Source organism: Strix uralensis, unplaced genomic scaffold, assembly GCF_047716275.1.
Source record: "Strix uralensis isolate ZFMK-TIS-50842 unplaced genomic scaffold, bStrUra1 scaffold_488, whole genome shotgun sequence".
Classification (NCBI taxonomy): Eukaryota; Metazoa; Chordata; class Aves; order Strigiformes; family Strigidae; genus Strix; species Strix uralensis.
The window spans coordinates 1-27,515 of record NW_027437082.1 but is presented as its reverse complement, the minus strand read 5'-3'; the positions used below and the strand labels follow the sequence as shown (position 1 = coordinate 27,515).

At 58.5% G+C, this 27,515-nt stretch overlaps 1 protein-coding gene across 3 annotated transcripts; it reads right to left on the bottom strand.

Moving 5' to 3' along the window:
- On the bottom strand, nt 1-22,444 carry DDR1 (discoidin domain receptor tyrosine kinase 1; the record flags this gene model as incomplete). Of its 3 annotated transcripts, none has more annotated exon segments than XM_074858028.1 (18): nt 1-150; nt 2,777-3,011; nt 3,868-4,035; nt 4,112-4,239; nt 4,617-4,792; nt 5,323-5,430; nt 7,426-7,615; nt 8,123-8,277; nt 8,393-8,521; nt 10,259-10,505; nt 10,906-11,092; nt 11,898-12,000; nt 12,238-12,385; nt 13,288-13,516; nt 14,419-14,521; nt 15,218-15,337; nt 18,437-18,498; nt 22,388-22,444. In XM_074858028.1, coding segments are annotated over 16 exon segments (2,547 nt in total), but the record flags the coding sequence as incomplete, so codon positions are not given.
- Nucleotides 22,445-27,515: the final 5,071 nt, after the last annotated feature.

Here is a 27,515-nt window from a genome sequence, read left to right as displayed (position 1 = left end):
CTGGCGGCCCTGGGCGCGGAAGTGGTGCCCGGCGTTGGCGATGACCTGCTCGTCGCTGAGGCGCCCGTAGGGCTGCTCGCGGCACCGCGTCAGCACCTCCCACAGCGTCACCCCGAAGGCCCAGGCGTCGCTGGCCGGGGTGAAGGTCCCCTGCGGGGGGGCGGGGACGGGCATGGACACGCCCCCAGGGACACACCCCCGCAGGCCCCGCCCACCCGCAGCCAACCTATCCCCAGCGGTGGCCCAAATCCCCTTAACTCGGCCCAGTTCAGCCCAAATCCCCCTCAAATATCCCCAAACCCCCTGAACTTCACCCAGTTCTGCCCTAAATTCTCCTCAAATGTCCCCAAACCCCCTTAAATCCACCCAATCTACCCCAAACTCCACTGAAATGTCCCCAAATCCCCTGAACTCTCCCCAATTCCTCCCCAATGTCCCCAAACCCCCTGAACTCCCCCCAAACCCCCCAAACTCCCCTGAAATGTCCCCAAACCCCCTGAACTCCCCCCAAACCCCCCCAAACTCCCCTCAAATGTCCCCAAATCCCCTAAATTCTCCTCAAATGTCCCCAAACCCCCTGAACTCCCCCCAAACCCCCCCAAACTCCCCTGAAATGTCCCCAAACCCCCTCAACTCCCCCCAATTCCTCCCCAATGTCCCCAAACCCCCTGAACTCTGCCCAATTCCTCCCCAATGTCCCCAAACCCCCTGAACTCCCCCCAAACTCCCCTCAAATGTCCCCAAATCCCCTTAATTTCCCCTAATTCTGCCCTAAATTCTCCTCAAATGTCCCCAAACCCCCTGAACTCTCCCCAATTCCTCCCCAATGTCCCCAAACCCCCTGAACTCCACCCAAACCCCCCCAAACTCCCCTGAAATGTCCCCAAATCCCCTGAACTCCCCCCAATTCCTCCCCAATGTCCCCAAACCCCCTGAACTCTGCCCAATTCCCCTCAAATGTCCCCAAACCCCCTGAACTCCCCCCAATTCCTCCCAAATGTCCCCAAACCCCCTAAACTCTCCCCAATTCCTCCCCAATGTCCCCAAACCCCCTGAACTCCACCCAAACCCCCCCAAACACCCCTCAAATGTCCCCAAATCCCCTCAACTGCCCCCAATTCCTCCCCAATGTCCCCCCAAACCCCCCCCAAACTCCCCTGAGATGTCCCCAAATCCCCTCAACTCCCCCCAATTCCTCCCCAGTGTCCCCCCAAACCCCCCCAAACTCCCCTGAAATGTCCCCAAATCCCCTCAACTCCCCCCAATTCCTTCCCAATGTCCCCAAACCCCCTGAACTCCCCCCAAACTCCCCTGAAATGTCCCCAAACCCCCTGAACTCTCCCCAGTTCCTCCCAAATGTCCCCAAACCCCCTGAACTCTCCCCAATTCCTCCCCAATGTCCCCAAACCCCCTGAACTCTCCCCAATTCCTTCCCAATGTCCCCAAACCCCCTGAACTCCACCCAAACCCCCCCAAACTCCCCTGAGATGTCCCCAAATCCCCTCAACTCCCCCCAATTCCTCCCCAGTGTCCCCCCAACCCCCCCCAAACTCCCCTGAAATGTCCCCAAATCCCCTGAACTCCCCCCAATTCCTTCCCAATGTCCCCAAACCCCCTGAACTCTGCCCAATTCCCCTCAAATGTCCCCAAATCCCCTCAACTCCCCCCAATTCCTCCCCAATGTCCCCAAACCCCCTGAACTCCACCCAAACCCCCCCAAACTCCCCTGAAATGTCCCCAAACCCCCTGAACTCCCCCCAATTCCTCCCAAATGTCCCCAAACCCCCTGAACTCTCCCCAATTCCTCCCCAATGTCCCCAAACCCCCTGAACTCCCCCCAATTCCTCCCAAATGTCCCCAAACCCCCTCAACTCCCCCCAATTCCTCCCCAATGTCCCCCCAAACCCCCCCAAACTCCCCTGAGATGTCCCCAAATCCCCTCAACTCCCCCCAATTCCTCCCCAGTGTCCCCCCAAACCCCCCCAAACTCCCCTGAAATGTCCCCAAACCCCCTGAACTCCCCCCAATTCCTCCCCAATGTCCCCAAACCCCCTGAACTCCCCCCAAACTCCCCTGAAATGTCCCCAAACCCCCTGAACTCTCCCCAGTTCCTCCCAAATGTCCCCAAACCCCCTGAACTCTCCCCAATTCCTCCCCAATGTCCCCAAACCCCCTGAACTCTCCCCAATTCCTTCCCAATGTCCCCAAACCCCCTGAACTCCACCCAAACCCCCCCAAACTCCCCTGAGATGTCCCCAAATCCCCTCAACTCCCCCCAATTCCTCCCCAGTGTCCCCCCAACCCCCCCCAAACTCCCCTGAAATGTCCCCAAATCCCCTGAACTCCCCCCAATTCCTCCCCAATGTCCCCAAACCCCCTGAACTCTGCCCAATTCCCCTCAAATGTCCCCAAATCCCCTCAACTCCCCCCAATTCCTCCCCAATGTCCCCAAACCCCCTGAACTCTCCCCAATTCCTCCCCAATGTCCCCAAACCCCCTGAACTCCCCCCAATTCCTCCCCAATGTCCCCAAACCCCCTGAACTCCACCCAAACCCCCCCAAACTCCCCTGAAATGTCCCCAAATCCCCTGAACTCCCCCCAATTCCTTCCCAATGTCCCCAAACCCCCTGAACTCCCCCCAAACCCCCCCAAACTCCCCTGAAATGTCCCCAAATCCCCTCAACTCCCCCCAATTCCTCCCCAATGTCCCCCCAAACCCCCCCAAACTCCCCTGAGATGTCCCCACGCCCCCCCGAGGTCCCCCCAGCCCCTCACCATGAGGATGCACTCCCAGGCCATCCAGCGGATGGGCAGCAGGGCCCGGCCCCGCACCCGGTAATAGTCGGCGGCGTAGAGGTGGCGGCTCATGCCGAAATCCGCGACCTTGACCGTGAAGCCCTCCCCCACCAGGCAGTTGCGGGTCGCCAGGTCCCGGTGGACGAAGTTCAAACCGGCCAGGAACCGCATCCCCGAGGCGATCTGAGCCCCCACGTGCAGCAGGGTGGCCAGGCTGGGCGGGGCGTAAGAGGGGGCGGGGCTTAAAGGGGTGGGGTGTCAAGGGGGGGTGGGGAGGGGCTGAGGGAGGGGAGGGCATGGGGTGGGAGGGGAAGGGGTGGGGCTAAAGGGAAGGGGCTAAAGAGAAGGGGAGGGGCTAAAGGGAAGGGGCGGGGCTGAAGAGAAGGGGTGGGGCTAAAGAGAAAGGGTGGGGCTAAAGAGAAGGGGCGGGGCTAAAGGGAAAGGGGTGGGGCTAAAGAGAAGGGGCTAAAGAGAAGGGGAGGGGCTAAATGGAATGGGTGGGGCTAAAGAGAAGGGGTGGGGCTAAAGAGAAAGGGGTGGGGCTAAAGGGAAGGGGTGGGGCTAAAGAGAAGGGGTGGGGCTAAAGAGAAAGGGTGGGGCTAAAGAGAAGGGGCGGGGCTAAAGAGAAGGGGCGGGGCTAAAGAGAATGGGCGGTGCTAAAGAGAAAGGGGTGGGGCTAAAGAGAAAGGGGTGGGGCTAAAGGGAAGGGGCAGGGCTAAAGGGACTGGGTGGGACTAAAGAGGGGTGGGGCTTAAAATTAAGGGGTGGGGCTAAAGGAATGGGCGGGGCTAAAGGGAAGGGGCGTGGCCAAGAGAAGGGGCGGTGCTAGATGGGATGGGGGGAAGTGGAAGGGATGGGACTAAAGGGGGGGGTAAACAAGAAGGGGCAAGGGTGGGGCTAATGCCAAGGGGCGGGGCTTATAGCCAAGGGGCAGGGCAAAAGAGGAGGGGGCGGAGCTTAGGGGCAGGGGGTGGAGCCAAAGGGATGGGGAAGGGCTGCTCTTAAAGGGGCAGGACCCCAGGGGTGCTGAAAGGGGGGTGGGGGGGTGGGTCCAAGGGGGCGTGTCCTACCTGAGGGCGGGTCCGCGGGGCCCCCCCAGGAACTGGTGGAGGTCGCCGTGCTCCATGTACTCGGTGATGATGCAGAGGGGGCCGGCCCCCGCGCACACCCCCAGCAGCCGCACGATGTTGGGGTCCCGCAGGCGCCCCAAGGTCCGGGCCTCCTGCAGGAAATCCCGCCTGCGCGGCCCCGTCAGCCCTGCGTGAGGCCCCTCCAAACGCCCCCAAAACGTCCCCAAAATGCCCTAAAAATTACCTGGCGTTTTTGGTGGCGTCCGGGCGGAGAACCTTGACGGCCACCAGCAGGGGGCGGCCTTGCGGCAGGTCGGGGGGGCGGGACAAGGGGGGCAGGGCCTGGGGGTCCTCCACCTCGCACAGCAGCACCTGCCCGGGGGGGGCGTGGCCTCAGCGAGGGGGGCGTGGCCTCGGCGAGGGGGCGTGGCCTCAACGAGGGGGCAGGGCTAAATCGCCTTGGGCGGAGGGAATGGGTTCATCTGGGGGCGGGGCTTTGTTTGTGGGGGGCGTGGCTTCACCTCCAGGGGTGGGGCAATGGGGCGGAGCCAATAGAAAAGGGGCGGGGTTTGGAATGTGGGGTGCGGCCTGTGGTGAGAGGGCGGGGCCAGCACACGGGGGCAGGGCCAGAGGGGGAAATGGCGTGTGGAAAAGGGGGCGTGGCCATTCCCCCAGGGGGTGTGGCTGGGGGCGAGGGGGCGTGGCCAACGCTCGAGGGGCAGGGCTTGCACAGAAGGGGCGGGGCTTACCTCTCCAAACTGCCCCTCCCCCAGCTTCTCGCGGAAGCGGAGGCGCCGGCGGGGGAAGGCCGGGAGGGCGGGGCTGGGGGCGGGGCCGGGGGCGGGGCCAGCCACGGCATAGGCGGAGCCTCCGGTGACGTCAGCTTCGGCGTAGGCCCCCGCCCCCCCCTCGGGCTCTGCCGCTCCTGCGGGGGAGGGGGGAGTCAGTGGGGGCGGGGCTAAAGTGGGAGGGGCAGGGAGACACCCGGGGTGGGCGAGGCTTAGCTAAGGGGGCGTGGCTTGGCCAAAGGGGGGGGGTCTACAGCAGGAGTGGGCATGGGGGAGGGGCTATAACAAGGGGGAGGGGCTAAAAGTGGGAAGGGAGGGGTCAGGCTGGGAGGGGGCGGGGCTACAAGGGGTGGGCTGAAAGGGGACGGGCTACGGCAAGAAGGGGGGCTTCAGGAAGGGGGTGGGGCTTCAGGAAGGGGGTGGGGCTTTGGGGAGGGGAGGGGCTTTGGGAAGGGGTGGGGCTTCAGGAAGGGGTGGGGCTTTGGGAAGGGGGGGCTTTGGGGAGGGGAGGGGCTTCAAGAACAGAGGTGTTACATCAGCAGGAGGCGGGGCCTCACCAATAGAGGGCGGGGTTTCATGAAAGGGGCGGGGCCAATCATAGGTGAGGGTGGGGCCAAGGAGGTTGGAGGCAGGGCTCCCCGCCCCCCCTGCCCCGCCCTGTCCTTACCGTCTGTGTTGATTGGCTTAGCCCCATCAGGCGGCGCCCGAGCGAGCCCTCCCATTGGCTGGGCGTAGGTGGCCAGCAGGAGCCGATAGGCCGGGTTGGCAAGAGGTGCTGCTGGGGGTGGGGGGAGGGGGTGAGGGGGAGGGGGGGGGGGGGGCAGGAGGTTTTGCCCCACCTCCAGGCCCGGGGGGGTCCCAATGCAGGAGGACGCGGTGGGGGGAAGGTTGGATGGACCCTGGTGGCGACGTGGCATCTGTCCGTCCGTCCGCGTGGTCTCCATCGATCTCCATGTGGGCTCCACACCCCCCCCCCAGCCCCATGATGGTCTCCATTCCCCCCCTCTCCCCTTCCCCACGTTGTCTCCAGCCATCCAGGTCTCACCATCCACCCGTCCTACATGGTCTTCATCTCACCATCCATCCATCCATGTGTACGCGCTGTCCATCCATCCATCATCCATCATCCATCCATCATCCATCCATCATCCATCCATCATCCATCATCCATCCATCATCCATCCATCATCCATCATCCATCCATCCATCATCCATCATCCATCCATCATCCATCCATCATCCATCATCTATCCATCATCCATCCATCATCCATCCATCATCCATCATCCATCCATCATCCATCCATCATCCATCCATCATCCATCCATCATCCATCCATCATCCATCCATCCATCATCCATCCATCCATCATCCATCCATCATCCATCCATCATCCATCATCCATCCATCATCCATCCATCATCCATCCATCATCCATCCATCATCCATCATCTATCCATCATCCATCCATCATCCATCCATCATCCATCCATCATCCATCCATCCATCATCCATCCATCCATCATCCATCCATCATCCATCCATCATCCATCATCCATCCATCATCCATCCATCATCCATCCATCCATCATCCATCCATCATCCATCATCCATCCATCATCCATCCATCATCCATCCATCATCCATCCATCATCCATCATCTATCCATCATCCATCCATCATCCATCCATCATCCATCCATCATCCATCCATCATCCATCCATCCATCATCCATCCATCCATCATCCATCCATCATCCATCCATCATCCATCATCCATCCATCATCCATCCATCATCCATCCATCATCCATCCATCATCCATCATCCATCCATCCATCATCCATCCATCCATCCATCATCCATCATCCATCCATCATCCATCCATCATCCATCATCCATCCATCATCCATCCATCATCCATCCATCATCCATCATCCATCCATCATCCATCCATCCATCATCCATCATCCATCCATCATCCATCCATCATCCATCATCCATCCATCCATCATCCATCATCCATCCATCATCCATCCATCCATCATCCATCATCCATCCATCATCCATCCATCATCCATCCATCATCCATCATCCATCCATCATCCATCCATCATCCATCATCCATCCATCCATCATCCATCCATCATCCATCCATCAGCCATCATCCATCCATCCATCCATCCATCCATCATCCATCAGCCATCCATCGTCCATCATCCATCATCCATCATCCATCCATCATCCATCCATCATCCATCATCCATCCATCATCCATCCATCCATCATCCATCATCCATCCATCATCCATCCATCATCCATCCATCATCCATCATCCATCCATCATCCATCCTTCCATCATCCATCCATCATCCATCCATCATCCATCATCCATCCATCCATCATCCATCCATCATCCATCCATCATCCATCATCCATCATCCATCATCCATCCATCATCCATCATCCATCATCCATCCATCCATCATCCATCCATCCATCCATCATCCATCATCCATCCATCCATCCATCCATCCATCCATCCATCCATCCATCCATCCATCATCCATCCATTGTCCATCATCCATCGTCCATCATCCCTCCCTCCCTCTCTCCCTCCCTTTGGTGTCCCTCCATCCCTTCTTCCATCCCTCCATCCCCCCTATATATTGTCCTTCCATCCCATTTTCCACCCACCCAAGTTCCCTCCATCCCTCCACCCATCTCCAGGTGGTCTCCATCCCTCCATCCCTTCCTCCCTCCTCCGCTCACCAGCTCCGGGGGGGGCCGGGGGCAGTGACGGCCGCACCCGCGTCGGCTCCTGGTACTCGCCCTGGCCCGGGGGGATGCGCTCGTAGCGGGGGGGGCCCCGCGTCGCCCCCGTCGCGTTGTTGATGACGATGGTGTCACCTGGCACCGAGAGCTGCACCCGCAGCTCGTCCTCCGAGGGCCGGCGCTGGGCCTGTGGGCAAGGCCCTCAGGTGGACCCAGTTCCTCCCAGTTCACCCCATCAACCTCCCAGAGTGTGGGCAGTGGACACAGATGTCCGGGTGCCCAGTTCCTCCCAGTTCATCCCAGAGCATGGGCAGTGGACCCAGATGTCTGTGTGCCCAGTCCCTCCCAGTTCACCCCATCAACCTCCCAGAGCTTGGGCAGTGGACACAGATGTCCAGGTGCCCAGTCCCTCCCAGTTCACCCCATCAACCTCCCAGAGTGTGGGCAGTGGACGCAGATGTCCGGGTGCCCAATTCCTTCCAGTTCATCCCAGTTCACCCCACCACCTTCCCAGTTCCTCCCAGTTCACCCCATCAACCTCCCAGAGTGTGGGCAGTAGATGCAGATGTCCAGGTGCCCATTTCCTCCCAGTTCACCCCACCACCTTCCCAGTTCCTCCCAGTTCACCCCATCACCCTCCCAGAGCTTGAGCAGTGGACCAGTTCCTCCCAGTTGAACCCACTACCCCACTCGCCTTCCCCAGTATCTTCTTCCAGTACTGCCGCCAGAGAATGAGGAAGATGACACCCAATAGGAGCAAGATGATGGCCACCAGGCAGCCAATCAGGATGGACGTGTGGCTGTGGTCGTCTTTGGCAACTGGTTGCCCTGGCTTGGGCTCGCCGGGGGCTGCCATTGGCGGGGGGGATGGTGGGCGGGGCGTCATCATGGCCCCGTCCCCCTCAGAGCCCTACCCCATTAAGCCCTGCCCAATTAAGCCCCGCCCCATTAAGCCCCGCCTTACCCGGGGTAGTGAGGTTGGTAGCCATGTCGCCGTGCCAGGGGGCCTCGGGGACGGCCATGACCCCTGCCGAGGGGTCAGGGGGGGCGGCTGGGGGCCACCCACTGGCCCCCACCGCCTCCTCCACCGCCTCTGCGGGGAGAGAACCCCACGGCGCCTTAACGAGCTGGAGCTAACGAGGGCGGGGGCGGCCGCCGACCCACTCCAACAAACCACCTTCCCATTGGCCAACAGGCCAACCAACCGGCTTGTGGGGTGGTTGACCCCCAGCCAAGTGGGCACTCAACCAGCTTTGACCTCATCCAACCAACTAGTCAAGCAACCAACCAGTTAACCAGCTGGCCAAGCAAGCTGTCCTTCAAGTCACCAACCAATCACACCCAAGCAGTCACCCCATCATCCAGCTAACTAGTCAACAGGTAACCAGTTAACCAGCCGATCACCCTTGGACTGGTTAACCAACCAACAAGCCAGTCTTGTGTCCACCCAACCATCCCACCACTCAACCAGCTCAGTAGTCAACTGACTAACCGACCCGTCTCACAACCAGCTCTTAGACTGGTCAACCGGCATCCAACCAGTCAACTTCCCTGTTACCCAACCAACCCACCCACCAACCAACCAATGGCCCCATCGCCCAACCAACCAACCACCCCATCACCCAACTGACCACCCCATCACCCAACCAACCACCCCATCACCCAACCAACCACCCCATCACTCAACCAACCACCCCATCGCCCAACTGACCACCCCATCACTCAACCAACCACCCTACTACCCAACCAATGACCCCACCATCCAACCAACCTCCCCATCACCCAACCAACCACTCCGTCACCCAACCAACCTCCCCATCGCCCAATCAATGCCTCCATCATCCGACCAACCTATCCATCACCCAACCAACCACCCCATCACCCAACCAACCACCCCATCACTCAACCAACCACCCCATCACCCAACCAACCTCACCATCACCCAACCAACCACCCCATCACCCAACCAACCACCCCATCACTCAACCAACCACCCCATCACCCAACCAACCTCCCCATCGCCCAACCAACCTCCCCATCGCCCAATCAATGACCCCACCATCCAACCAACCTCCCCATCACCCAACCAACCACTCCGTCACCCAACCAACCTCCTCATCGCCCAATCAATGACTCCATCATCCAACCAACCTCACCATCACCCAACCAACCACCCCATCACCCAACCAACCACCCCATCACTCAACCAACCACCCCATCACCCAACCAACCTCACCATCATCCGACCAACCACCCCATCACCCAACCAACCACCCCATCACCCAACCAACCTCCCCATCACCCAACCAACCTCCCTATCACCCAACCAACCTCCCCATCACCCAACCAACCACCCCATCACCCAACCAACCTCCCCATCACCCAACTGACCACCCCATCACTCAACCAACCTCCCCATCGCCCAATCAATGACCCCATCATCCGACCAACCTCTCCATCACCCAACCAACCACCCCATCACCCAACCAACCACCCCATCACCCAACCAACCTCCCCATCACCCAACCAACCTCCCTATCACCCAACCAACCTCCCCATCACCCAACCAACCACCCCATCACCCAACCAACCTCCCCATCACCCAACTGACCACCCCATCACTCAACCAACCTCCCCATCGCCCAATCAATGACCCCATCATCCGACCAACCTCTCCATCACCCAACCAACCACCCCATCACCCAACCAACCACTCCATCACCCAACCAACCTCCCCATCACCCAACCATCCAACCCAAGAGCCAATCCATTGTGGGAAGATGCCAAGGCCCAGGTAGGTCTGGAGGCCACCTGCCACGGTAGGACTCACCCGAGAGGAAGGTGACCTCACTGAAGAGCATCCACTCCCCGGCAAAAAAGAAGTGACACTGGATGAAACGGGCGTGGCGCCCCCCCAAGGGCACAGTGATCGAGCGGGCGCTGGGGTCCTTGACGGCCCCGGCCAGGCTGTGGGTGGCCAGGGTGAGCTCCCAGGCCGTGGCCAGGCTCTTCTTGAAGCGACACTCCACCTCCCCGAAGATGCTCACCCCCCGCGTGTGCATGTTGTTGCAGTGAACCTGGCGGCAGGGTGGGGAGTGATGGGGGTTGGCTGCCATCCCATGATGCCCTGGGGCAGCCAGGGCAGGGCTAAACCAAAGGGTCCCCAATGGGAAGTTCCAGACCCTAAGGTGGGGTTGATGTGGTGACCCCTCATGGGTCCATGTCATGGTTGACCAATCCCACAATTCCCAGGGCAGACCCCTTGCCCAAACCCCCATGATGCCCTGGGGCACCCATTGCTTTCATTCCCACAATCCCCTGCAGCACCCATTGCCCTCATTCCCACGACCCCCTGGGGCACCCCATTGCCCACCATCCCCTGCTCCCCAGCCCCCCCTACACGATGTCCTAGGGCACCCCCTTTCCCACCCTCCCACTATGCCCCGCCCCCTGCTATCCCAGCATGCCGCGGGGCACCTGCATGGCGCGGAAGGCCCGGAGCCCCTCGAACTCGAACTCCAGCTCCACATGGGGTTGGGGACCGGGGGGTCGGCGCCATCCCACGTAGTCGTAGCCCGGCCAAAGACGTCGCTCGCGGCTCCGCATGAAGTCGTCCAATCCCAGCACCCCGTCCGCCAGCTGGCCCAGCCCCCCAAACTGCAGCCTGGTGGGGGGACAGGGGACACCCAGATGTCGAGGTCCCCCCATCCCACCCATCTGGGAACCCCCCATGGGGCAGATCTGGGGGGTCAAGGGGTCCCTGGATGCCTGGATCCCCCTCGTCCCACCCACCTGGGAACTCCCCATGGGGCAGATTTGGGGGATCAACAGATCCCTGGACACCTGGGACACACCACACCCCCCCATGGGATCTAGAGCACAATTTGGGGACAATCAGGGCTATTCTGGGGACACTGGTGTCAACTGGGGCCAACTGGGACAATTTGGGGACAGTCTGAAGCTCTTTTGGGACAGTGGGTGACAGTCTGGGGCTCTTTGGGGCCAACAGGTGACAATTTGGAGACAGTTTGGGCTATTTGGGGACAGTTGGGCCCAGCCAGGACCAACTGGGGCCATTTTGAGCCATTTTGACCATCTGGGGTCACTTTGAGGTCATCTAGGGACAGCAGGGGACAATTTGGGGACAGCTGGAGACTGTTTGGAGATGTTTGGGGCAGTTGGGGATGGCCAAGGGCAGTTTGAGGACACTTGGGGACAGTTGGAGATGTCTGGGGACAGTTTGGGCTGGTCTGGGGACACTTGGAGATGATCAAGGCTGGCTGGGGACACTTGGGGACAGTTTGAAGACCACTGGGGACATGTGGGGAGCTCCAGGAACAGTCTGGGGACAATTTGGGGACACTTGGGGCTGGTCTGGGGACACTTGGGAGATGGTTCGGGACCAGTTTGGGAGCCCCGGTTGGGGCAGGTGGCCCTTGGGGACAGTTGGGGACAATCTGGCTACTCACGGGCCAACGCTGTAGCCATCATAGGTGGAGTCGTTGAGGACAACAGGCGCCGGGTCAAGGGTCATGACCTGTCCCCGTGGCGCCGTGTAGGACAGGAGCCCGGCTGGGGACAGGGGACACGTCACCATGAGGCCACCCCGGGGCCACCATGGGGCCACCCCTGGGGCTGCGTGGGGGCTACATGAGGATGGGGGACCACCACCTCCCCCGGGGTCCCCCTTTCTTGGGGTTTGAGATGAGGGGAGTGGCTTTGGGGGGGGTGATGGGGTGGGGTGGAGGTGACCGAGGGTGACAGGGAGGAGCCGGGCGGGAGGTGACAAGCTGACAAGGTGACACTCACCATCCCAGGGGCAGCCGTAGAGCTCCAGGCGCAGGCACACGCTCATGGCGCGGGGGGCCCAGGGGTAGACCCGCAGCGCCCGCGCCACGGGAGGGGGCGCCAGGTCCTTCAGCACCACCCCCTCGGGGTCCTCGTTCCCCCCGATCACCTGCGGCACCAGGATCCACTGGGATCCCCGGGGACACGGATCCCAGCGCCGGGGACCCCCTGGGAGCCCCGGGCCCCCCCGTCCCATGAGACCAGGGATCCCGTTGACACCCACCCACCCCCCGGGTCTTCCAAGGATCCTGTTGTCCCCCAAGATCCCACCGACCCCCCAGGGATCCCACCACACCCCTGGGATCCCAGTGTCCCCAGTGATCCCTGGGGTCCCCAGTGACCTCAGCACCCCACCATCCCCAAGGTCCCCAAGATGTCCCCAAGGTCCCCAGTGACCTCAACACCCCACCATCCCCAAGGTCCCCAAGATGTCCCCAAGGTCCTTGGTGACATCAGTGCCCCATGTCCCTGAGGTCCTTGGTGACCTCAGCACCCCCCGATCTCCAAGGTCCCCAAGATGTCCCCAAGATGTCCCCAAGGTCCCCAGTGACCTCAACACCCCACCATCCCCAAGGTCCCCAAGATGTCCCCAATGTCCCAGGTCACCTCAGTGCCTCAATGTCCTCAAGGTACCCAGTCACCTCAGTGTCCCAACATCCCCAAGGTCCCCAAGATGTCCCCAAGGTCCTTGGTGACATCAGTGCCCCATGTCCCCGAGGTCCTTGGTGACCTCAGCACCCCACCATCCCCAAGGTCCCCAAGGTCCCTGGTCACCTCAACACCCCAACATCTCCAAGGTCCCCAAGATGTCCCCAAGGTCCCTGGTCACCTCAGCACCCCAACATCCCCAAGGTCCCCAAGATGTCCCCAAGGTCCTTGGTGACATCAGCACCCCACCATCCCCAAGGTCCCCAAGGTGTCCTCAGTGCCCCTATGTCCCCAAGGTCCCCAATGACCTCAGCACCCCACTGTCCCCAAGGTCCCCAAGATGTCCCCAAGGTCCCCGGTCACCTCGGTGCCCCAGCGGTCCCGCCAGCGCAGCCAGCGGTGCCGGTCCCGGCTGTAGCGCAGGCGATAAGCGCGGGCAAACTCCCTGCCGTGGCCACCGGCGTGACGTCCCTGTGTCCCCACCAGTGTCACCACATGCAGCCCACCCAGGTCCACCTCCAGGAACTCCTCCTCCTCCGGGAAGACGGGACCCGCGGGACACCAGGCGCCGTCCCCATCGCTGCGACCCAGCCTGGGGACACGGGGATGTCCTGGGGCCACCGGGGATGTGGGGACACCCTGGTGTTGTCCCCATCGTTGTGGCCCAGGTTGGGGACGTGGGGATGTCCTGGGGATGTGGGGGGCATCTGGGAACACCCAGGGGACATGGGGACATCCTAGGGGACATGGGGACATCCTAGGGACACCCAAGGGACTTGGGGACACCCAGGGGACATGGGGACTCCCAGAGGACATGGGGACATAGGGACATTCTAGGGAAATCCAAGGGAGATGGGGACACCCAGGGGACTTGGGGACACCCAGGGGACATGGGGACATCCGAGGAGCACCCAAGGGATATAAGGACACCCAGGGGACTTGGGGACACCCAGGGGACATGGGGACATCCGAGGAGCACCCAAGGGATATAAGGACACCCAGGGGACATGGGGACACCCAGGGGACATGGGGACATCCTAGGGGATATGAGGACACCCAGGGGCCATGGGGACACTCAGACGACATGACATTCGAAGCACATGGGGACATCATGGGGACACCCAGGGGACATGGGGACACCCTGGGGACATGGGGACACCCAGGAGGACAGAGGGACTGGGGACACCCAAGGACATGGGGACACCTGGGGACACAGAGACACCCAGGGGACATGGGGACACCCAGGACAGAGGGACCTGGTGACACCTGGGGGACCCTGGATGGCACAGGACAGTGCTGAGTGGGGGCACTGGGCCATACTGGGCCATACTGGGCCATACTGGGCCTCCCTGGCCCCAGCAGGCAGAGGTAGCTCTGAGGTGGGGACACTGTGGGGACACTGAGGGGCTCTGGGAGGGGATGCTGGGCGGGGGGCAGGGGGGTATTGGGCCATACTGGTGTGTACTGGTGTATACTGGTGCGTACTGGGCTCACCGGCCATGGCGGGCGGCGGTGGAGTCGGACCAGGCGCTGGAGGCCGAGAGGCGGCTGTCGGGGATGGAACCGTCCTCCATGCCCAGGGCGAAGCGACACCTGCCTGGGGGACACGGGGGACATTGGGGACACGGGGGGGGGGGACAGGGGGGACATTGGGGACATCAGGGACACAGGGGGATGGGGGAGACATTGGGGACATGGGGCACACGATGGGGACATTTGGGACATGGGAGGGACATGGGGGATGTGGGGGACGCAGGGTCATATGGGGGGACATAGGGGACATGGAGGGGGACATTGGACTCAGAGCCTTGGGCGGCCCCTATGGCCCCCATAGAGCCTCAGGTGGCCCCTATGGCCCCCATAGGGGATCCAGAGCCTCAGGTGGCCCCTATGGCCCCCATAGGGGACTCAGAGCCTCAGGTGGCCCCTATGGCCCCCATAGAGCCTCAGGTGGCCCCTATGGCCCCCATAGGGGACTCAGAGCCTCAGGTGGCTCCTATGGCCCCCATAGGGGATCCAGAGCCTCAGGTGGCCCCTATGGCCCCCATAGAGCCTCAGGTAGCCCCTATGGCCCCCATAGGGGACTCAGAGCCTCAGGTGGCCCCTATGGCCCCCATAGGGGACTCAGAACCTCAGGTGGCCCCTATGGACTCCATAGAGCTTCAGGTGACCCCTATGGCCCCCATAGGGGACTCAGAGCCTCAGGTGGCCCCTATGGCCCCCATAGGGGACTCAGAGCTTCAGGTGGCCCCTATGGCCCCCATAGGCCCCCCGCCACCCCATAGGGTCTCACCCAGGTCGAGGTGCCCATCGAGCTGCAGCCCGGTCGCCTGGGTCCCCGCGGCCAGCAGCAGGAGGGGGAGGGGCAGGGGGAGGACCCCCATGGTGACCCCGGCCCCGCTGGTCACCTCACCTGGGGACAGCGAGGGGATACTGGGACTCACTGGGGGGCACTGGGAGGAGTGGGATGGGGACTGGGAGGGAACTGGGAGCACTGGGATAGGGATTGGGGGCTCTGGGAAGGGGCTGGGAGCACTGGGAGGGGGACTGGGAGCACTGGGAGGAGTGGGATGGGGACTGGGAACACTGGGAGGGGGACTGGGAACACTGGGAGGAGTGGGATGGGGACTGGGAGGGAACTGGAAGGAAAGGGAGAGGAGATGGCAGCACTGGGAGAGGTGAGATGGGGACTGGGAGGGAACTGGGAGCACTGGGATAGGGACTGGGGGCACTGGGAGGGGACTGGGAAGAAACTGGGAGGGGAACTGGAAGGGACTGGGAGGGCAGCTCAGGGCACTGGGAGGCATTGGGAGAGGGACTGGGGGCACTGGGAGGATTGGGATGGGGACTGGGAGGAAACTGGAAGCACTGGGAGGGGACTGGGAGCACTGGGGGGGGACTGGGAGCACTGGGGGGGGACTGGGAGCACTGTGAGGGACTGGGAGCACTGGGATAGGGACTGGGGGCACTGGGAGGATTGGGATGGGGACTGGGAGGAAACTGGAAGGAAAGGGAGAGGAGATGGCAGCACTGGGAGGGGTGAGATGGGGACTGGGAGGGAACTGGGAGCACTGGGATAGGGACTGGGGGCACTGGGAGGGGACTGGGAAGAAACTGGGAGGGGAACTGGAAGGGACTGGGAGGGCAGCTCAGGGCACTGGGAGGCATTGGGAGAGGGACTGGGGGCACTGGGAGGATTGGGATGGGGACTGGGAGGAAACTGGAAGCACTGGGAGGGGACTGGGAGCACTGGGGGGGGACTGGGAGCACTGGGGGGGGACTGGGAGCACTGTGAGGGACTGGGAGCACTGGGATAGGGACTGGGGGCACTGGGAGGATTGGGATGGGGACTGGGAGGAAACTGGAAGGAAAGGGAGAGGAGATGGCAGCACTGGGAGGGGTGAGATGGGGACTGGGAGGGAACTGGGAGCACTGGGATAGGGACTGGGGGCACTGGGAGGGGACTGGGAAGAAACTGGGAGGGGAACTGGAAGGGACTGGGAGGGCAGCTCAGGGCACTGGGAGGCATTGGGAGAGGGACTGGGGGCACTGGGAGGATTGGGATGGGGACTGGGAGGAAACTGGAAGCACTGGGAGGGGACTGGGAGCACTGGGGGGGGACTGGGAGCACTGGGGGGGACTGGGAGCACTGGGGGGGGACTGGGAGCACTGGGATAGGGACTGGGAGCACTGGGAGCACTGGGAGGGCCCCATCCCAGCAGCTGTTCCCACAATGCCTTGCTGGAATGTGCCCCTCCCCCCCCCCAGCTGCTGCAGCCTGATGGGAAACAGCAACTGGGGGGGGGCGGGGTCTGGACATCGGGGTGTCCCCCCCGGGCTGGGGCCCCCCTGAGGGGACCCCGAGGGGACCCCGGGGTCTGGGGATCCCCCCTGGTGTCACCCCGGCACGGGACACGCCCCGGACCGTGACTGGGACACGTCAGGACACGGAACATGCAATAACATGTAACAACATGCAATAACATACAATAACACATCCCAGCACTCGGTAACACGCAATAACATGTAACAACACACAATAACATACAGCAGCACACGTTAACACGTAACAACATGCAATAACATACAGAAGCACACGTTAACATATAAGAACATGCAATAACATACAACAACACATCACAGCACTCGGTAACAGGCAATAACATGTAACAACACACGATAACATACAGCAGCACACGTTGACACGTAACAACATGCAATAACATACAGCAGCACATATTGACATGTAAGAACACGCAATAACATACAATAACACATCACAGCACTCGGTAACAGGCAATAACATGTAGCAACACACGATAACATACAGCAGCACACGTTGACACGTAACAACATGCAATAACATACAGCAGCACACATTAACATGTAAGAACATGCAATAACATACAACAACACATCACAGCACTCGGGAACACGCAATAACCTGTAACAACACACAATAACATGCAATAACACATCACAACACTCGGTAACAGCAATAACATGTAACAACACACGATAACACGTAACAACATGCAATGACATACAACACACAACACATAACAACACAATAACATGTAACAACATGCAATAACATGCAATAATGTGCAATAACATGGAATAACACATCCCAACACTCAATAATGGGCAGTAACATACAATAACACGTAACAACACACAACACCATACAACTCACAACATGTAACAACACAATAACATGCAACAGCACACAATAACACATAACACACACCACCACATGTTAACATGTAACAACACGCAATGACATACAACACACATGTAGCAGCACAATAACACGCAGTAACACACAATAACACATCACAACACTCGATAACAGGCAATAACGTGTAACAACACACAACAACATACAACACTCAATATCACGTAACACACAATAACATCCAACACACAATAACATGTAACAACATGCAATAACATGAAATGCCACACAACACACAAGGACACGCAATAACATGCAACGACACACAATCCCACACATCACGCAATGACATACGAGCCCAAAACGCGCGACACGCAGTGACACACAACACGCACCAACACGCCACGCAAGAACACGCAACTAAATTCAATATCACAGTAACACACACAGAAACCCACGCGATAACACGCCGTAACACGGCACAACATACGACCCCAGCACATGTAACATGCATTGACACATGACAACACACATTGACACACCCTGACATGCCATGACACACCATGACACACCCCACCACGCCCCAACACACCTGAACATGCCCCAACATGCCATGAGACACCCCAACACACCTGAACATGCACCGACATGCCCCAACATGCCCCAACATGCCATGAGACACCCCAACACGCCTCAACACACCTGAACATGCCCCAACATGCCCCAACATGCCATGAGACACCCCAACACACCTGAACACACCTGAACACGCACCAACATGCCCCAACACGTCCCAACATGCCATGACACACCCCAACACGCCCCAACACGCACCTGGGGGTCTCTCCGGGGGGTGCTCAGGCCCTGACTCCTCCCTGGGATCCCGCGGGCGGCACCTATGGGAGCACCTATAGATCTCGGCCCTATAGACGCCCGGCGCTGCGCCCACGTATGTGCGATGCCCACGTGTGCACGGACACGTGTGTGGAGGCCCTGAGCTGAACACGCGTGTACACGGAGAGCCGCACACGGGGGGTGCGTGTGTGCCCCTATAGCGCGCCCAGAGAGCTCCCCCCGGGGGCGTGCACCTATAGACACCTATAGAGCCTCCCTGAGAGGCGGGGGGGGGCTTGGACGTGGAGGTGGGTGCACTTGGACATAGAGACACCTACAGACACCTATAGACAGACACCTATAGACACCTATAGACACCTATAGACACCTACAGACACCTATAGACACCTCTATATATACCTATAGACACCTCTATAGACACCTACAGACACCTATAGACACCTCTATATATACCTACAGACACCTATAGACACCTACAGACACCTACAGACACCTATAGACACCCCTATAGACACCTATAGACAGCTCTATATATACCTATAGACACCTCTATAGACGCCTCTATAGACACCTATAGACACCTACAGACACCTATAGACACCTCTATATATACCTATAGACACCTATAGACACCTCTATAGACACCTATAGACACCTCTATATATACCTATAGACACCTATAGACACCTCTATAGACACCTATAGACACCTATAGACACCTCTATAGACACCTCTCTATATACCTATAGACACCTATAGACACCTATAGACACCTATAGACACCTCTATATATACCTATAGACACCTATAGACACCTCTATAGACACCTCTCTATATACCTATAGACACCTATAGACACCTATAGACACCTCTATAGACACCTCTCTATATACCTATAGACACCTAGAGACACCTCTATAGACACCTCTCTATATACCTATAGACACCTAGAGACACCTCTAGACACGACACCTATAAACACCTCTATAGACACCCATAGACACCTCTCTATATACCTATAGACACCTATAAACACCTATAGACATCCATAAACATCTATAGACATCTATAAACACCTATAGATATCTCTATATAGACACCTCCAGACACCTCTATATATACCTATAGACACCTATAGACACCTATAGACATCCATAGACATCTATAGACACCTATAGACATCCGTAGACATCTATAGACATCTATAAACACCTATAGACACCTCTAGACACCTCTATATATACCTATAGACACCTATAGACAGCTAGACACCTATAGACATTTATAGACACCTATATATACCTATAGACACCTATAGACACTTATAAACACCTATAGACAACTATATATATATCTATAGACACCTCTATATATACCTATGGACACCTATAGACATCTATAGACACCTGTAGACATCTATAGACACCTACATATACACCTATAGAGACCTATAGACATGTATATATAGACATATGTACATGTATATACAGCTATATATGCATCTCTACAGGCATATATAGACGTATATACACATATATACACACATATCTGTATATAGAGACATATAGAGAGAGACATATATGAGCATATATAGAGATCTATAGACACATATATGCATATATAGATGTATATATAGACATATAGAGACATATATACACCTATAGAGAGCCATAGACACATGCTTAGACATATATGGGCACATATAGACACATATAGACACATTTATATAGACATATTTGCATCTATAGATGTATACACACGTATATATTGATATATGGGCACATATAGACACATATACACGTCTATAGACACATATAGATGCCATATACATCCCCGTATACATCCAGCCAAGCCCATAAACATTCCCCTATATGCACACACCCCCCCTCGTACATCCGCCAGCCTCCCCAGACCCCCGTCCCCTATAGAGGCTCCTCCAGCGGCGCGGGGGCCCCTCCGCATCCAGCCGTGCCCTATACGTTCCCCGCCAGCAGCTATACGTCCCTGCGCGACGCAGACGTGCCGTCCCAGGCCCGTATACACGGATGTACGTCGGCTATACGTGCCCGCAGCGATGCACCCGTATACGCTTATATACGTGCACCTATAGATAACACCCATAACCATACGTGCGCCTTTATTTCCGCGCGTATACAGCCCCGCACGTATGTGCTGACCCTATAGATCCATAGCAACGTATACATCCGCCTACCCACCCCCTATAGGCATCCATAGGTGCACATACATACGGAGAAACACATTCTATACCTTAAAGGGCCGTATAGGACGCATATACCAGCGCATACGCTGCGTGGCCCCACGTATAGCCCGTCTATACATCTCTATAGGGGGCTGGGGATAAAGGGACGTATAGATTTCTCACCCGCAACCTATATAGCCCCGTACGCCGGCGTTCTATAGGTGCTGTATACATCCCCGGGGCCATAGGGGCATGAAGGGGTTCTGGGGTGTTTACGGTGCTCTATAGGTCCCCCAGGGCTATCCCGCCCCGGACGTATAGAGGCCATAGGGGTCAGCGCTGGATGTATGGGGGTCGGAGGGTTTAAGAGCTCTATAGGTGCCCTATAGATGCGCTATACGGGGCCATACGGCAGCTCAGGGGGCTGCGGTGAGGGCGGGGGGGGGGGGGGGGCTCTCCCTATAGGTCCTTCTGCCCCCCCCAGGGGTGAGGGGGGACCTATAGATCCTATAGATGCCCTATAGATGGGTGCTATATAGATTCTATAGGGCTGGCACCGCCGTGGGTGTCACGTGCTGCTCCAGGCCCCCCCCCCAAAGGGCCCCAAATCCCCCCAAAATCTGCCCCCCCCCAGGGCCCCCCCAAAGGGCCCCCCAAAGCCCCCCAAGTGCCCCCCAAATCCCCCAAGTACCCCCAAATTCCACCCAACCGCCCCCCAGTGCCCCCCCAAATCCCCCAACCCCCCCAAGTGCCCCCCAAAGCCCCCCAAGTACCCCCAAACCCCCCCAAGTGCCCCCCCACCTCCCTCGGTGCCCCCCCAAATCCCTCAAATCCCCAAGTTCCCCCAAATCCCCCAAGTGCCCCCAGACCCCCCCCAAGTTCCCCCCAAATCCCCCCAAGTACCCCCAGACCCCCCCAAGTGCCCCCCCATCTCCTCCGGTGCCCCCCCCAAATCGCTCCAAATCCCAAGTGCCCCCCAAATCCCCTCAACCGCCTCAAGCGCCCCCCACATCCCCCCAAGTGCCCCAGACCCCCCCCAAGTGCCCCTCAAATCCCCCCAAGTACCCCCAAACCCCCCCCCAGTGCCCCCCCACCTCCCTCGGTGCCCCCCCAAATCCCTCCAAATCCCCAAGTGTCCCCCAAATCCCCCCAGACCCCCCCAAAGTGCCCCCCAAACCCCCCCAAGTACCCCCAACCCCCCCCAGTGCCCCCCCACCTCCCCCCCAATCCCCAAGCGCCCCCCAAATCCCCCCAGACCCCCCCAAAGTGCCCCCCAAACCCCCCCAAGTACCCCCAACGCCCCCCAGTGCCCCCCCACCTCCCTCGGTGCCCCCCCAAATCCCTCCAAATCCCCAAAGCCCCCAAGTCCCCCCAGTGCCCCCCCACCTCCCCCATTGCCCCCCCCAAACCCCTCCAAATCCCCAAGTGCCCCCCAAATCCCCTCAACGCCTCAAGTGCCCCCCACATCCCCCCAAGTGCCCCCAGACCCCCCAAAAGTGCCCCCCAACCCCCCCAAGTACCCCCAAACCCCCCCCAGTGCCCCCCCACCTCCCCCATTGCCCCCCCAAATCCCTCCAAATCCCCAAGTGTCCCCCAAATCCCCCCCAACCCGCCTCAAGCGCCCCCCCAGGTGCCCCCCAAATCCCCCCCCCACGTGCTCCTCCACACACACCCCCCCCCCCCACGCCCCCCCAATTTCTGCCCCCGCCCCCCCCCCCCCCGATACCCACCGGGCTCCTCGTCGCCTCCTTCTCGCCGCAGCCCCCCGGACGCCTGGGTCCCCTCCCCCCCCCCTTCCTCCTCCTCCTCCTCCTCCTCCTCCTTTCTCCTCCCCCTCCCTTTTTGGGGAGGGGGGGGGGAGGGGAGGGCCGCCCGACACCCCCCCCCCCCTCAACTGCGCGAGGAGGGGGAGGGGGGGGCACCAGGGGGACTTGGGAGCCCGGACGTTTGGGTTCCCTTGGGGGGGGGGGGGAGGGGCAAGCCCCAGACTCCTGGGTCCTCCCCTTTGTTGGGGGGGGGGGGTGGGGTGTCCCCCTAAATGCTCCCCCCCCCAAAAAACAGGGAGGGGCTGGAAGGGTCCCCCCCAAAATGACACTTTTTTGGGGGGGAAGCCTCGAAACTGCCTTTTTTTGGACCCCAAATGACTTTGGGGACTCCTCAAAACACTTTGCTGCCCCCCCCCCCCCCCGAAACCGACTTTTGGGGGACCCTCAAAACCCCCTTCTTGGGGGGGACCCCTCAAAACCCCCTTTTGGGACCCCTCGAAACCGTCTTTTTTGGTGGGAGGTGACTCAAAACTCCCTTCTGGAGCCCCTCAAAGCTGGTTGTTTTGGGGGTGCTTGAAACCTCCTTTTGGGGGGACCCTCAAAACCACCTTTTTTCTGGACCCCCCAAACCCCCTTCTGGGGGGAACCCCTTGAAACTCCCATTTTGGGGCCCCTTGAAACCCTTTTTTAGGAATCCTGAAAATTGCCCTTTCTGGGGTTCATTGAAACCCCCTTTTTTTGGAGGGACCCGCCAAAACTCTTTTTGGGGTTCCCTCAAAACCCCCTTTTGGGACCCCTCGAAACCGTCTTTTTGGTGGGAGGTGACCTCAAAGCTCCCTTCTGGAGCCCCTCAAAGCTGGTTGTTTTGGGGGTGCTTGAAACCTCCTTTGGGGGACCCCCCAAACCCCCTTCTGCGGGGAACCCCTTGAAACTCCCACTTTGGGGCCCCTTGAAACCCTTTTTTAGGAATCCTGAAAATTGCCCTTTCTGGGGTTCATTGAAACCCCCTTTTTTTGGAGGGACCCGCCAAAACTCTTTTTGGGGTTCCCTCAAAACCCCCTTTCTTGCCCATCCCCCAAACCAACTTTTGGGGTCCTCTAAAACTCCCCTTTGGGTCCCCTCAAAGCTGCCTTTTTTTGGGGGGGACCCTCAAAACTGCTTTTTTGGAGGGTTCTTGAAACCCCTTTTGGGGGAAATCCTTGAAACCCCCTTTCTGGGGCCCCTCGAAACCACCTTTCTCACTCCCCCCCCCCCCCCCCCTCAAACTGACTTTTGGTGTCCCCAAAACTCCCCATTGGGGCTCCTCAAAACCACCTTTTAAGGGGGGGGGGGGGGCTTGAAACCACCTTTTGGAGGGCCCCTCAAAACGTCCTATTTCTCAACCCCCCTTCTTGGGGGGACCCCTTGAAACTCCCTTTTTGGGGCCCCTTGAAACCATCTTTTCAGAAGACACCCCCCCACCCCCCCCCCGAAACTCTCTTTTGGGGCCCCCTCGAAACCCCCTTCTTGGGGGGCCTCCCTGAAACTCCCTTTTGGGGCCTCCTGGAAGCTCCCTGGGGGTTGGGGGGGGGGGAACAGACGCTCCCAGCAGTGGGTGCCAAGGCACCACCCTGGGGTGGGGGGCACCCCAAGGTGGGGGAGGGACGGACGGGCAGACAGACACGTCACCACTCCCCATATTTTGGGGGGGGCCTAATACCCCCCCCCCCCACCCTCCGCGTGGTTGGGCAGTGACCGCATGTCTCAGGGTCTAAAAATATTGGGGGGGGGGGTGGGGGGGGTGGGAGGGGGGCCCCCCCTCTTCCCCCGGGCCCCACGTGGTCCTGCCAACTGCTGCCCCCCAACAGCTGGGGGGGGGGGGGGGGGAGCAGCTGTTGGGGGGGGAACAGCTGGAGGGGGGGCCCCAGGCAGGCGGGGGGGGAGGGGAATTCCAGCGTTAAGGAGCCGTTCGCCCGGAGCGAGAGTTTGTTGCAGCTATTTGCGGTGGGTTTCCCGTTATTAACCATTATTTCCCGGTATTAGCTGTGATTTCCCCATTATTAGCCATTATTTCTCCATTATTATCCATTATTTCCCATTATTAGCCGTTATTTCCCCATTATTAGCCGTTATTTCCCAATTATTAGCAGTTATTTCCCCGTTATTAGCAGTTATTTCCCAATTATTAGCCATTATTTCCCAATTATTAGTGGTTATTTCACCATTATTAGCAGTTATTTCCCATTATTAGCCATTATTTCCCATTATTAGCAGTTATTCCCCATTATTAGCAGTTATTTCCCCATTATTAGCAGTTATTTCCCCGTTATTAGCAGTTATTTCCCAATTATTAGCCATTATTTCCCAATTATTAGTGGTTATTTCCCCATTATTAGCAGTTATTTCCCCATTATTAGCAGTTATTTCCCAATTATTAGCCATTATTTCCCAATTATTAGTGGTTATTTCCCCATTATTAGCCGTTATTTCCCCATTATTAGTGGTTATTTCCCAATTATTAGTGGTTATTTCCCCATTATTATCCATTATTTCCCATTATTAGCAGTTATTTCCCCATTATTAGCAGTTATTTCCCATTATTAGCCATTATTTCTCCGTTTTTCACCACTTTTCCCCCATTACTAGGGGCTATTCCCCCACCATTACTCCCCATTATTAGACCTTTTGCCCCATTATTAGGGGCTGTTCCCCATTATTAGGATCGATTTCCCCATTATCCCCAAATTTTGGGGACTATTTCCCCATTAACCACCATTATTAGCGGTTATTAACCCATTATTAGGCCTTTCTCCCCCATTTTCTCCCCTTATTAGGGGTTATTCCCCATTATTAGGGGTTATTACCCCAATTATTGGGGGTTATTCCCCCATTTCCCCCTTTATTTGGGATTTCTCCCCATTTTTCCCCATTATTAGCGATTATTACCCCATTATTAGCGATTATTACCCCAATTATTAGCGGTTTTCCCCCATTTATTTGGGATTTTCCCCCATCATTCCCCATTATTAGCGATTATTACCCCATTATTAGCGATTTTTAACCCAATTATTAGGGTTTTCCCCTTTTATTTGGGATTTTTCCCCATTTTTCCCCATTATTAACGATTATTACCCATTATTAGAGATTATTACCCCAATTATTAGGGTTTTCCCCCTTTATTTGGGATTTTTCCCCATTATTAGCGATTATTACCCCATTATTAGGGGTTATTACCCCCATTATTAGGGGCTCTTCCCCCATTTCCCCCATTTATTTGGGATTTTTCCCCATTTTTCCCCATTATTAACGATTATTACCCCATTATTAGCGATTATTACCCCAATTATTAGGGTTTTCCCCCTTTATTTGGGATTTTTCCCCATTATTAGCGATTATTACCCCATTATTAGGGGTTATTACCCCAATTATTAGGGGCTCTTCCCCCATTTCCCCCGTTTATTTGGGATTTTTCCCCATTTTCCCCATTATTAGCCATTATTACCCCATTATTAGGAGTCATTCACTCCGTAGGCCACGCCCCCACCCCCAGGCCACGCCCCCGGACTCGCCCCCTACCCACACCACGCCCCCTTCCCCTCAAGACCCGCCCCCCGCCGCTTCCCGCCAATCGCCGCGGGCGCGCGCGGCCCGCAGCCAATCAGAGGCGGCGGCTGCGCGTGGAGGGGGCGTTCCCAGAAGGCCGCGCGGCGGCGGCCATGACGGGCGGCGCCAGAGGGCAGGTGAGGGTTATAGAGGGGGTCTGGGGGGGGTCATATAGGAGTCGGGGGATGTATAGCTGGTGTATAGGGGTATCTGCAGCGGGGGGGGGGGGAATAGGGGCGTGTGGGAGGGTTTAGGGGTGCTGAGAGGGTCATATAGGGGTATGACGGCACCTATAGGGGCATGCGGGGTATAGAGGGGTATTTGGGGGGTATAGGGGTTGTTTGGGGGTGTCTGGAGGGGTATAGGGGGGATATAGGGGGGTATAGGGGTGTCTGGAGGGGTATAGGGGGGTATAGGGGTGTCTGGAGGGGTATAGGGGGGTATAGGGGTGTCTGGAGGGGTATGGGGGGATATAGGGGTGTCTGGAGGGGTATGGGGGGATATAGGGGTGTCTGGAGGGGTATGGGGGGATATAGGGGGGGTATAGGGGTGTCTGGAGGGGTATAGGGGTGTCTGGAGGGGTATAGGGGGGATATAGGGGGGTATAGGGGTGTCTGGAGGGGTATAGGGGTGTCTGGAGGGGTATAGGGGGGATATAGAGGGGTATAGGGGTGTCTGGAGGGGTATGGGGGGATATAGGGGTGTCTGGAGGGGTATGGGGGGATATAGGGGGGGTATAGGGGTGTCTGGAGGGGTATAGGGGTGTCTGGAGGGGTATAGGGGGGATATAGGGGGGTATAGGGGTGACTGGAGGGGTATAGGGGGGATATAGGGGGGTATAGGGGTGACTGGAGGGGTATAGGGGGGATATAGGGGGGTATAGGGGTGTCTGGAGGGGTATAGGGGGGATATAGGGGGGTATAGGGGTGTCTGGAGGGGTATAGGGGGGGTATAGGGGTGTCTGGAGGGGTATAGGGGGGGTATAGGGGTGTCTGGAGGGGTATATGGGGGGTATAGGGGTGACTGGAGGAGTGTATAGGGGTGTGGGGGGGATATAGGGGCATGTGGGGCCTCTAGAGGCCTATAGGGGGTGTGGGAGATATGGGGGCTCTAGGGGATGTCTATAGGGGTGCATATAGGGCCCCCTCCCCCCCCGCCAGGCGGCGCTGCCCCGTGTGTCGCCCCGGGGCCGAGGGCAGAGCAACGGGGTGACCTACGGCCAGGGGCACCCCTTGGTGCCCCCCGGTATACATCAGCCCCTATAGCCCCTGGAGGGGCCAGAGCCCCTATAGCTCCCCCCCCCCGCTTCCAGAGCCCCTATAGCTGCCCCCCCTCCGCTTCCAGAGCCCCTATAGCTGCCCCCCTCCGCTTCCAGAGCCCCTATAGCTGCCCCTCCGCTTCCAGAGCCCCTATAGCTGCCCCCCCCCCGCTTCCAGAGCCCCTATAGCTGCCCCCCCCCTGCTTCCAGAGCCCCTATAGCTGCCCCCCCTGCTTCCAGAGCCCCTATAGC